Source organism: Necator americanus, chromosome II (assembly GCF_031761385.1).
Source record: "Necator americanus strain Aroian chromosome II, whole genome shotgun sequence".
Taxonomy (NCBI): domain Eukaryota; kingdom Metazoa; phylum Nematoda; class Chromadorea; order Rhabditida; family Ancylostomatidae; genus Necator; species Necator americanus.
Window position 1 is genome coordinate 20,648,874 of NC_087372.1, and position 11,114 is coordinate 20,659,987.

Sequence of the window (11,114 nt, forward strand, 5' to 3'; positions counted from 1 at the left end):
GCGGACATGTTCGACAGCAGTGCTCGGCTATCCCGGAAAGAAGTCAACGCTCTACTTTCTTTCAGACCTGTTTTGATTTCTAGAGGTAACTCGCCAGCACACTAACTTAAAGGCATCACCCCACGAATCTGAGGTGGTGCAGATTTCAGATGGAGTATTCGTATACGGGGTGGGAGACTACGGAGAAGGGGGTGATTCCGTCCAATTCTTCCTAAATGCTGTAAAAAACGGCGCCGCACAAGGTTGGCGCGCTTCAGTCGAACTCCTTGTAGAAAATAGTGCGTCAAAGCGCCTGAAGCAGTATCTTCCGGGCCGTTTTTTACGGCAATTAGGAAGAAATGGACAGAATCACCCCCCTCTCAGTAGTCTCCCATCTCGTATACGAATACTCCACCTGAAATCTGCACCACCTCAGATTCGTGAGGTGATGCCTTTAATCGCAGACCAGTAATCATCGCCCTATGAAGCTGTGCTTCTTCAGAGGACGATGATTACAATGCACTTGGTGTTAATGAGTCGCGTGAATGCTTGCTCTGTGATGCTGCTTAATTTCTTAATTTCGCATCAAAAATGTTGACGTCCGAATATTCCTGTTTACCTAGTGGACGCAACTAATTATGTTACAATCTCCTAGACATCAGCCATTTCTTCCCACTTCAATCTTTTCAGGTTGATTATTGTATTTTATGAAATATTAATCGGCATTCGTAACTAGTTTTAGCATCCACTCTCAACAATGCATGTAAACAATGCAGATGATTGAGCCTTTGCTCTCCTGTCTAGTCAAGCACATAGAACACCAACAACTCGAGCAATTTTTCGTTACAAATGCTAAGTCATGTATTTTAGAAGACGGAGAATGCAGTTATTGCAATACTGTGACCAACACGCTAAGTTTCGATTTAAAAATATAGGGTTGATGTTATGGCATCGAGTAACCAGGAAAAACGTGGTCCGCATATCTGGCATAATATGTGACAATATGCATCCGACTGGAGACTGTGTTGCTCGACAGGCACGACCTCCTTCGCGAAGGCCCAGAGTAGTGGATGGCCCAGAAAAGATTCAGTTCTGTCTGCCCTGCATATCCGATGATATAACCAAAGCGGTGCGGTGTTGCTTGCGCCAACCTAGTCTACAGAACGAAATGAGGGTTGCGCGAATACTACCAGAGTACCTTAAGCACGCAATCAGCAGATAACCGACTTTGCACTGCTCCCAGCTTCGTGGTTTGACCAAGTGGGAGAAATGTGGTATAGCGTGGTATCAGGAGAGATGTGTCGTATCTCGTGCAGGTCGTGTGGTGACGATTACATAGGGAAATGGGACGCCCTCTGTATATTTGAAAAGTATAAAAGCTACGAATTCAACATGCCAAGATTCAAAGACACTCGAACATGGGCAGTCGTTGAATTATTCTAATTCGATCCGTGTTTGACAATAGGTGACTTCGCTAGTAGATCCAAATGTGAATAAGCAAAAGTCAGATAGATTTTGGAAACTTGAAGGTTTCACACATTTTGGTGATTGATACAATGAATTCTGTTACTTCTCAGTTAGTTGGCAAAATTCAGCGATTTACTCAATGGTATAGTTAAGATTGAAAAACTCTCTCTAAACTAAATATTGGACAATCTTTACCACTGGAGTCTATAATGGAGATGAAGATGAACGTTCTAGATACATAGTACGGCCTAATTTTAGGTGCCATCAAATCATCTCTTCCCGGTAACCTCAAGATCGCTGAAATGAAACATATTGGAAGACACTACGCCGTTACGCTAGACCACTGGTACAGGTATGAATTTGGTCAGCGTATTGATAAGAGCCAGACAATTGACATAACACCATCTGAAACAGTCAAATAGCGATGATAAGGCAAAAAATGCAATCGCTTAAAATCCACTATACTGCGTCTAGAGAAATCCGAGAACAACATTGCCAATTGGAAACTCCTGTCTTTAGACGAGTTTTAAGCAACACTTCAAAAGTGTGGTAACAATTGTTTCCACATGGGTATTCATTTCTATTTGGAGCTTATTAATAACATGCACAGTAAGCTATCGTCTTTTCAAGCGCAAACAAAGTGAATTTAAAAACCTGGAGTGTTTGGAAGATAAAAATCATTCAAAGGTTTTCTTTTTGATAATTGGGCAGCACTACTGTCACGATAAAAGATCAAGATGTTTGACATTGATCAGTCATCTTGGATTGTTCCAAAGCGCTCGACTTCAATTCAGAATTGTTGTGGCTTAAAAGGAGCGTACCATGAGATTGACGATCTTGTGACGATCTTGGCTGTGATCACGCTTAGGTTCCACAGTTCCTAGTAGTCCGGAAAAGCGTGAGTATTTATCACGTCAGTTTTCCTATCCTCGCAGGAAAATCGTAGGAAAAATTTCTTATACATCTTGGGAGGATGATAATGAAGACCTTGTTGCAATCGGACGGTATAGAACCATCGATCACTTAGAGGTAGTGGTGAATTCTTACCTCAACATTACTCTCGGCGCTACACAGGCCCAAAATACGCCTCGTTAAATACAAATAATGTTATCTTTTTTGAGATTGGTGTTTTACATTGTGAAATTGAAGCGGCCGCTGTCTTTATATAGATTTCAGCGCTTGGATGAAAAACGAGAAGAACATCCTCGGTCTTGGTTACTCGGACGCTTTCCACAGACGTTGGCAGTACTATTTTTGTCTGTGCTCGGCACTATTTGCAAGCGATCATATCGATACAGTACAGTTTAAACTAGTGAAGGACATATAGGCTAATTATGCCTTATAATGACTCTCGCTTTACGATTCTCTAGAGATTCTCATGTCTTCCACCTTCTCTCCCGCCTTCACAAACATGTTTGAAGTGTGAATAATTTGGAACTATTCTGTATAATGTTACGATATCATTGTGTACCTGTAATTATATTATATAAATGAAATGAACCTTACAACTCTTTGTGCAGAAAATCGTAACGCTCCCACGATTTTAGGAAGGACGAAAAGGTATAAATTGTCACGCAAGCACAGAGAGAAGGAGATCGGTATAGTAGAATTTGAGAATTAAGAAGACAATGAGTTGTACGTGACTATACACTAGTAGTAATTAGCTCGATTGGCTAGCAAGTGTTTGATGTTTGTTACGACGTCATCTACCCGGCCAGCTTCGGGGAAAAATATGTTGAACGGGAGCGTGTCCCCTTAAGGACAACACTTTATGACCCCGCATCTATTATACAATTCAACCTACCAGTATGCAGTCGGTAACTGTAAATTATGAACAACTGGCAGACACCGCACTTAGAGGCGACCCCTGCGGATAACTACGGAACGTCAAACACGTGGCCGTCCATTTCGCCGCATTTTCGGGAATGCATGCATGGGAGTCAGGTGATTCGCTTCAATATGGTTATGATATGAATGAAAAGCGTCAACTTCGGACTAGAAGTAGAATTTTTGTAATTCCAAAAGTGGACAAGTTTAAAGGACAATGCACTTCGATTCGCACGGAAATTGGTGATCTGGACGAGTTTCTTACGGTTACTTTTGTTCTTATAACCTTGCAAACTATTTGGGTAAATATTTACATTCCATCACAATTCCACTAATCAACCTAACCTTGCAGTCACTTCTTTCGTTATTATATCATTTTCATTGGTTAACTTTGAGATTTTTCAAAACTTATTTCTTTCCTCCACTTCCCTTCCATGCTAATTCCTAAGTTCTGATGCACTGTAAAAGCAACGGCGGAGAAGAGGCTATCAGAGACTCACGTTTTGGAACATGAGCTATTGAAGAACCTCCTAGAAATCTCAGAAAAAAAAACAGTTAATCCGCTATAGAATGTACAATCGCTTCTACATTATCTCAAACTTCGGCAACTTCCGTTCGGCGAAGAAGGCGACGGCAAGGTCTCTGGTATAGTTTATTTAATTTCGTGTGAAATATATGGGGAGCAGTACATTGGCGAAACAGGGCGGCTAATTTGTGTTCGAATAAAAAGACATCTAGCTAGAATTAAATACACAGCGATTCTTCCACGAGCACATGGTAAACAATTTTATTAAGATGTTCCTTCCTGCGTAGCTGCAAAGATCTTAGTGCGAATTCGAAATTGTGGCTCGCAGAACTTTGGAGACATTTCGGAAAAACTTTAAAAGTTCAAAAATGAGTAGAAAAAAAGAATGCATAGCTGTGACGAACGAGCTCGCTCTGTATCAATATCTTTCTGGTTTGATCTGCGGGGTCATATACGCGTCGCATCCTCATTACTATTAGCAGAGTTATTCTATCACACAGTGGTCCGCTAATATCACAGCAACTCCTACTGAGGTCTGAGTAAGGCATTAGGAAGCATATGTTATAAATGTTCTTTTTTCTGACTTTTAAGGCTCTGAGGTGGGAAACGAAATTTCGGTGTCGTTGTTCTCTTCAGAGAAATAATAAATAATAAAACAAAAAAACAATCTCAGCTCTCGTTCCACATTTATTACTGCCGAACCTTTTAGCCAAAGCTCGGAGCTCAACAATGTTTGGCGCAAACAACTGGTCCTGTGGCTTCTGAATAGATTCGCCGTGGCTGCTTTGCAGCGCGAGCTTCTTCACCATTTCCGAACACAGCGCATGATTCAGCTAGCTTCATGTTGCTTCGTGTTCGAGGTTCAAAAGCAGTGTTCCGGAGAACTCTCCATGTTGGTTTTCCTCCACCAGTAGATAAGGTTCGGAACCCGGTTTACTGGTCTCCCAAGATCTCGATCTGTGAATTTGCAGAAGACGCGTATTATCTTCCGCAAACCCACAAATCAGAAGCATCGGGGGTTTCACCATTCACAACAGTGCACTAGCCCACTTTATGAAGTTTCGTTCCGTGGAATTCACAGGTTCCATTGCGTAAATCCGCAAGAAACTCTGGTGCTTAGAAGCCTCTGATTCCTAAACCTGTGGTGAACCGTTGTGATTCTTGCAAACTACACACATCCTTGTTCTTTCCTGCTTTTGGAAGCATCGAAAACTTCCCTGAACTCTGCTTTTATGGATCAAAGAGTTATTTGCCATGATTCTGCGCTGATCTACTAGCAAACGTTAATTAGCGCTTCTTAATGAATGCTGCAGATTATGGAGCTGTAAGCGTAGAAAAGAGGAGAATATAAGAAAAGAATCGCATCCATCCTTGCGCATTTTTGCTTTGGAACTTTTTCTTTTTTCAGAAGTTAGACTCTGACAATTAAATATCAAAACATTTTCTATTCTTGCAGACTTGCAAAACATCCTCATATGATAACAAACAAAAGAAGTCTTACAATATTTTGCAAAACACTTATAAGATTTTTAGTTTTTCTTAAGAAGATTAAGAACTGGTACATACACATACATATTCTTCATCTTCAAATGTTCATCTCTGTATTAGAATCTCTCGTTAAATTAGGCTTACGCAATCTTGCCCGTAATTGCGTTCATTTTGGCCAGTCTGCAACTTTGATCTTTTTTTCTTTCTGTTGAGTTTTGATTATGTATGAAATGCGAACTAATAGTGGAAGAACAGTGTCCAGAGTATACTTGATACAAATGGCCGATTATGAAGATGCCACTAGAAACACATGTGGTGCGATTGAGAACGGAAGAAATCAGTGCTGAATTGATTTCTCCTAGAAATGTTCAGTACAGAATTCGTAGAGAGCAGCTTAACAGAGAGATCCCTTTTCCAAAGAAGCTTTGTTTTCCGCTATCTCATACCCGAATCTTTAGGTTTCTTTTCTTATGACTCTTGTACTTCTACGTCAAATTATTTACAAGAGAACGCTGAAGCCAGCATTATGAATAGCTGAACAATTAAACTCTACTGTAGAATGATCATATTTCTAAGGGAACTTACTTTCCCTATGGCCACTGTGGTCGTTGCCATATCCAAAACATATGAGTCACCATTCGTGCCGTTGGCGCCTATGCACATAGGATTCGTCCCTAACGCTGGTTTAGAAGACCTGGTAGGATATGTCACTGGAGATGTGTTGGTGAACGACATTGCCTGTAATGTAGTTTTCAATTCACCACCAATATGTTTGGACCTACTTATGGAATGATGTGCTAAACAAACCATCATGCCTTCCTTCATCGCCCTCATCACATACCAGGCGGCAATTCCGAAGTGATTTGACCCTAGAATTGTTCTTCGTGTGCAAAAAAATGTAGCTGACAATATTATTTCTTTTTCAAACCTTTAGCGACCACCCATCCAACACCCGCGTCCTTCGCTTTTTTGACTGCGAGATCCATGCAGAAATTGCCTACTACAGGCCCAAGAAGATTTTTGCCATCCACCCAAGCAGATCCCGCTCGCTCCTTAAGTTCACGTTTAGTTATTATTCCTCAGAAATGTAACCAGATTCTCCCATGCTTTGGGATCCAGCGAGAATTGATGTGCAGAAACATTCTCGCCCCTGATCCATCTTTTTGTCAACTGAATATGTAATTCTGTTATAAACATATACAGAGTAAATGAGTGAAGAAGTGCTTGATAAAAAGTACAGTAAAAGCAAAGTTGCAGCTCTCGAAGTCGCTTTCTTTTAATTCCTGATCAAATTCGTCGCATCAAGACATACTTTTAAAAAACGTTGGTCCGTAAAATGCCTAGCTCGTAGTGGCACAGGTCAACTCGATGCTGTGCTTGCGTTAAAGTGAATTTATGCAAAGAGACCTTCTGTCTACTGTAAACCTTGAAAGATTTGTACTGTTCGCGAGGAATAGTGTATTTTGATGCACCTACCTCGCCCAGTAATATAGGGTTGCTATTTAAGGAAGTTATCTCGACTTTTAACGAACTGCCATCAACTAAGTCACGCCTTTTCCCATCAACGACAAAAAAAAAAGACTTCTGACTCCTATTTCACACCTCCAAATTCAAAGACTTTTTTCTTTTTCAAAAAACAATCAATAGTGGCTGTAATAGAAACCCACGATGACATACTAGCATGGCTACCATGGAAACTTCCAGGTGGTGTAGCTGTTCATTAAGTAACATAAAAGGCATCACCCCACGAATCTGAGGTGGTGCAGATTTCAGGTGGAGTATTCGTATACGGGATGGGAGGTTATGGAGAGGGGGGTGATTCCGTCCATTTCTTCCTAATTGCCGTAAAAAACGGCCCGGAAGATGCGGCGCCGCACAAGGCTGGCGCGCTCCGGTCGAACTCGCTGTAGAAAATAGTGCGCCAGTACGCCTGAAGCCATACCTTCCGGGCCGTTTTTTACGGCAATTAGGAAGAAATGGACAGAATCACCCCCCTCTCCATGGTTTCCCATCCCGTATACGAATACTCCACCTGAAATCCGTACCACCTCAGATTCGTGGAGTGATGCCTTTAAGGGTAAAAGATAAAGTGCACGTATTCATCAATCCCTAAGAGGATGAATCAAGTCAGTGTTTTCATCATTTAGGGATGAAAGGCTTAGTGGGGCTAAGGCGTGTTCGAACCTCAGATCGATCGTGCAGCCACAGCTGAACCTCTTACCGACTGCACTACACCAGCCCCTAAATAACACTACTCGCGTAATAACACATTTCACTTATCCTTTACAGAGAAAAAAAATTATGAAATTATTATATATCATCAACTTTTCCTGGAGTTGAGTTATAGAAAAATTACTTTAAGTATACTGGGAACACCGTGCGTTCTGCAGACTTTCTTCAAGCAGTCATTGACGTACATATCTGTAATTAGACTTCAGTACAAAAAAAGAATGGAAATCTGAACAAACATTTGATAAAGAATCTAACCCAGTCGATTTAGTCCGTGACTGTAGTGACCCCTTACATCTGCTTCGATGAGCACTTCGGCTAGTTGCCCAGCATGAGATTCCACAACTCCGACGGACTTCATGCAGTCCACCATAAATCGATACATCTGAATTCGAAAGTATTCGAATCTACGCAATGCTCAATTAATTATCTGGTCATAGTTGTGTGTTCCTTTACAATTATTATCGTACTCGACCTATTTATCGATTCACTCTAGAAGCTTATTTTTTTTTAACTTGTCACTTTCAAACATTTCTTTGCAAATTTAAATGCAATCTGAATCTTCTAAAACTGATGGGGACCCATTCCGGTTTGGCGGATTTTTCCCGCATCACTTCTATAATTGGGATCCACGAATTTATTAAGAAAACGAACCAAGTCTTCTGCATCGTCAAAACTCAGTCTCTTAGTTCTAAAAGCATACCGTTCCAAATACATAAGTTTGGATGACGTAGTTAAGATATCACGAATTCCAAATCTAGACTATATAATGGAAATAAACTCCTTAACCTCGGAGAAGAAGACTAACCTTCGAAATAATTCCAGTATTAAGATTGTATAAAGTTTTCCAGTACTGCAGATACAGATAGTCACTTTTTGCTTCGTTATCAACTGCTATGTGAAGGAAGCAACGAACACAAAACATTTTTACTAGAATCGTCATTTCGAAAAAATGATATCACGTTTTTCTCTTAATTCATTGATATTTAGATTTCTAAATGTTAATTGTTGGCAATATTCCCAAGCTCAAAGGCCTCATAAGGCCAAAGCACATATGAAACAACACCTCAATCAGAACTGAAATACCACAATAGAACACGGGTTCACTAGAAGGAAAGAGAAAACGTCACAAAGGAATAGAAAAAACTACAAAAACGCACAACTCACAGACGTAGTACATGTTTTTTCCGTTCAATGCCTGACATCCACTAAAAACTGCATGTAGCGAATTGAAAATCGAGAAATGCCTCTGATCTTCATGTTATTTGTTACGTGTTTGAGTGTTTTCCAAAAACACCACAGCTTGGAGCTGCGTATACAAGCCTGATTGCTATCTGCTCGTGATGGCCCTGCTTTAACTAAACGCAATCAAGCGTTCGAGTGTACGCATTGCGAACGTACGGGCTATATAACCTGCACTGTTATCTGGCGAAAGATTCCCATACATTGCAAAAAGGTTCTGTCTTCCAGCACATCGCCAAAACCCACAATTTGAGACGACGAGGTCGACCGCCTGAGGCGAGCAAGGCATCGTTGGCAACAACCATTCATTTCGTCACGATAAAGTGCCGAACACTGTCGAGTGAACTCCAACAAACCGCCCTGTGTAGGCTTCTGCGATATCTCTGGTCTCGGCCGTCTGCTGTACTGCAAGAAACACGCGTGAAAGATTGGCCCGTCATCAGCATCGAAAATTACACCATATACTGCGGCTCTGCTGATGAGAAGAAAGTAGTTGGCTGCTCGATAGCTGTGAGGATTACAGCAACCTGGTGGAGGAATTTGGCTTAACGTCGTCTAGATTCGCTTTTGTACGATTTCGAGTTCGCAGAGGACGAAAACTCTGAAAACATAAGTGTTCACGCAATTACGAAAACTGTTGAAGACACCACCAAGGACATCTCCTACGATGAACTTACTGCTTTGCGTTGGTATCCAAAATACCCAGCCAGCAAGTGATTGTGGGAATCGATACAAATGCGAAGATGGGACTCGAACAACAATCCGATGTGATAGGAAAACGACATTATCCAGAGGAGCGCACTTCGGACAACGGTGACTGCCTGGTCGACTTATGTGAACAGACAGGCCTCATAGACTGATATGAACTGACGGGTATCATCATCGCCTCCACGTTTAGGAGGAATCATCGACGTCATCAGCTCAGTGGCAGGGGACAACCCTTTCAACGCATGAAGAGCAGCGCAAGCAGAAGATGAGGACTCTTAAACTTCAGCTCGACTACATTCTGATGAGGAACATTCCTCAGTCGGATATCCGGAAATACAGAGTTGTTTGGGACATCGCATTCGACTCTGATCACCGCCCAGTTCTTCTCAACCTTAACATACGGTTTCATAAGAGGGACCGAGGAATTCTTTCTCAACCGAAAATCGATATGCCAGGTCTGAAAGACGATAAATGCAGAACGATAAATACAATTCTGTATGTGCCGCTCGCAGCACTAGTGATTTCTACTAGGAGAAGCGAAAAGAAAAGGAACAAGACCGCGATAACGAGTGGACGTCAAGAGCGAAGGAGTTTGAAAAGGAGTGGGAGGACAAGAACCCGCAGAAATTCTATGCTTTACTAAGCAGTATAGCGGCAAGATTAAAGGATGTTCAGTCCTCAACACTGCCAGTAGAGTGGCTGTCGGTGAAGGAACCCTTCCAATTTGGAGGGACCATTTCAAGACCTAGATGAGCCAGTGAGCGCCATCAGTTCCTCAACTCGAACACGTTGATAAACCGACAGGTGCGGCTAACGAATAGCCACCGACCGTGTCGGAAGTTCTAGTCTGTATTCAAAAAATGAAGAATGGAAAATGTGGTGGAGACGACGGGATTAGCGCGGAAATGTTAAAATATCTTCCTCCGTCTAAGATTCGTGAGATGACAAAGATCATCCGTTCAATATGGATAGACGAAAGATACTTGACTCGTGGAAACACGCTATCATAATTCCCTTCCACAAGAAGTTATTCGTCACTGAACCTAGGAACTATCGAGAAGTCTCTTTGTTGCGTATTATGTACAAGGTTTTGGAGCGGATTATCCTAATATCAAACGCGCGACGAGCGAGCTAGCTTTCGTCCTTGTCAATCTACGATTGACCAGGTGTTCATCGTTAGGAGAGTGATTGAAATCCCTGAAGACGGTCAGTGTGGAGGGGCAATTCAGGCGAGACGTAAGGTTTCGCCGGATATGGAATAGCAGAAAATGGACTGATTCCGTGCAAGCTTTCGCAGAATATCGAGAAGGTTGGGCAAGGCTATGTTCAAGGACGGCACACCTCGGCGAAGATGCGAGTAATCTCGTCAGGCGATGACATTAGCCCGCCGATTAAGTCAAGTGATTCACTGCAGCTTTCTTTTTATCTCCCAACACATGCGACATGAGGTAAAAAAACTCTTTTTTTAGTTCAAAAAACACTGCTTTTCAAGCGACAGACTTGAACTACTGATATCTCGGAATGGCAGTTCTTTATCACTTTGAGCCTTGAAACATCAACAACGTTCAACAAGTACCCCTCTTTAGAAGTTGGTAATAAGTTGGTAATAATAAATAATAAAATTAGAAGGAACCGAAATAAACCTCCT

At 41.7% G+C, this 11,114-nt stretch overlaps 2 protein-coding genes across 4 annotated transcripts in view; one reads left to right on the forward strand and one right to left on the reverse strand.

Annotated features, from left to right (window-relative positions):
- RB195_018729 (uncharacterized protein) overlaps positions 1 to 2,773 on the forward strand; it is a gene marked incomplete at both ends in the record, with an annotated part of 11,517 nt that extends 8,744 nt beyond the window's left edge. Inside the window, 2 exons of one of the 2 annotated variants that reach the window (XM_064186294.1) lie at positions 1,705 to 1,798; positions 2,623 to 2,773. In XM_064186294.1, the coding sequence (XP_064042174.1) occupies positions 1,705 to 1,798; positions 2,623 to 2,773 (245 nt within the window). Of the gene's footprint in view, positions 1 to 1,704; positions 1,869 to 2,622 lie in introns of those variants that run through there. The other variant, XM_064186295.1, reaches the window with a different exon arrangement.
- RB195_018725 (uncharacterized protein) overlaps positions 1 to 11,114 on the reverse strand; it is a gene marked incomplete at both ends in the record, with an annotated part of 52,940 nt that overhangs the window by 40,817 nt on the left and 1,009 nt on the right. Inside the window, 6 exons of one of the 2 annotated variants that reach the window (XM_064186288.1) lie at positions 5,783 to 5,821; positions 5,873 to 6,025; positions 6,095 to 6,156; positions 6,216 to 6,339; positions 7,644 to 7,708; positions 7,775 to 7,901. In XM_064186288.1, coding sequence (XP_064042176.1) covers positions 5,783 to 5,821; positions 5,873 to 6,025; positions 6,095 to 6,156; positions 6,216 to 6,339; positions 7,644 to 7,708; positions 7,775 to 7,901 — 570 coding nt within the window. Of the gene's footprint in view, positions 1 to 5,782; positions 5,822 to 5,872; positions 6,026 to 6,094; positions 6,157 to 6,215; positions 6,340 to 7,643; positions 7,709 to 7,774; positions 7,902 to 11,114 lie in introns of those variants that run through there. The other variant, XM_064186289.1, reaches the window with a different exon arrangement.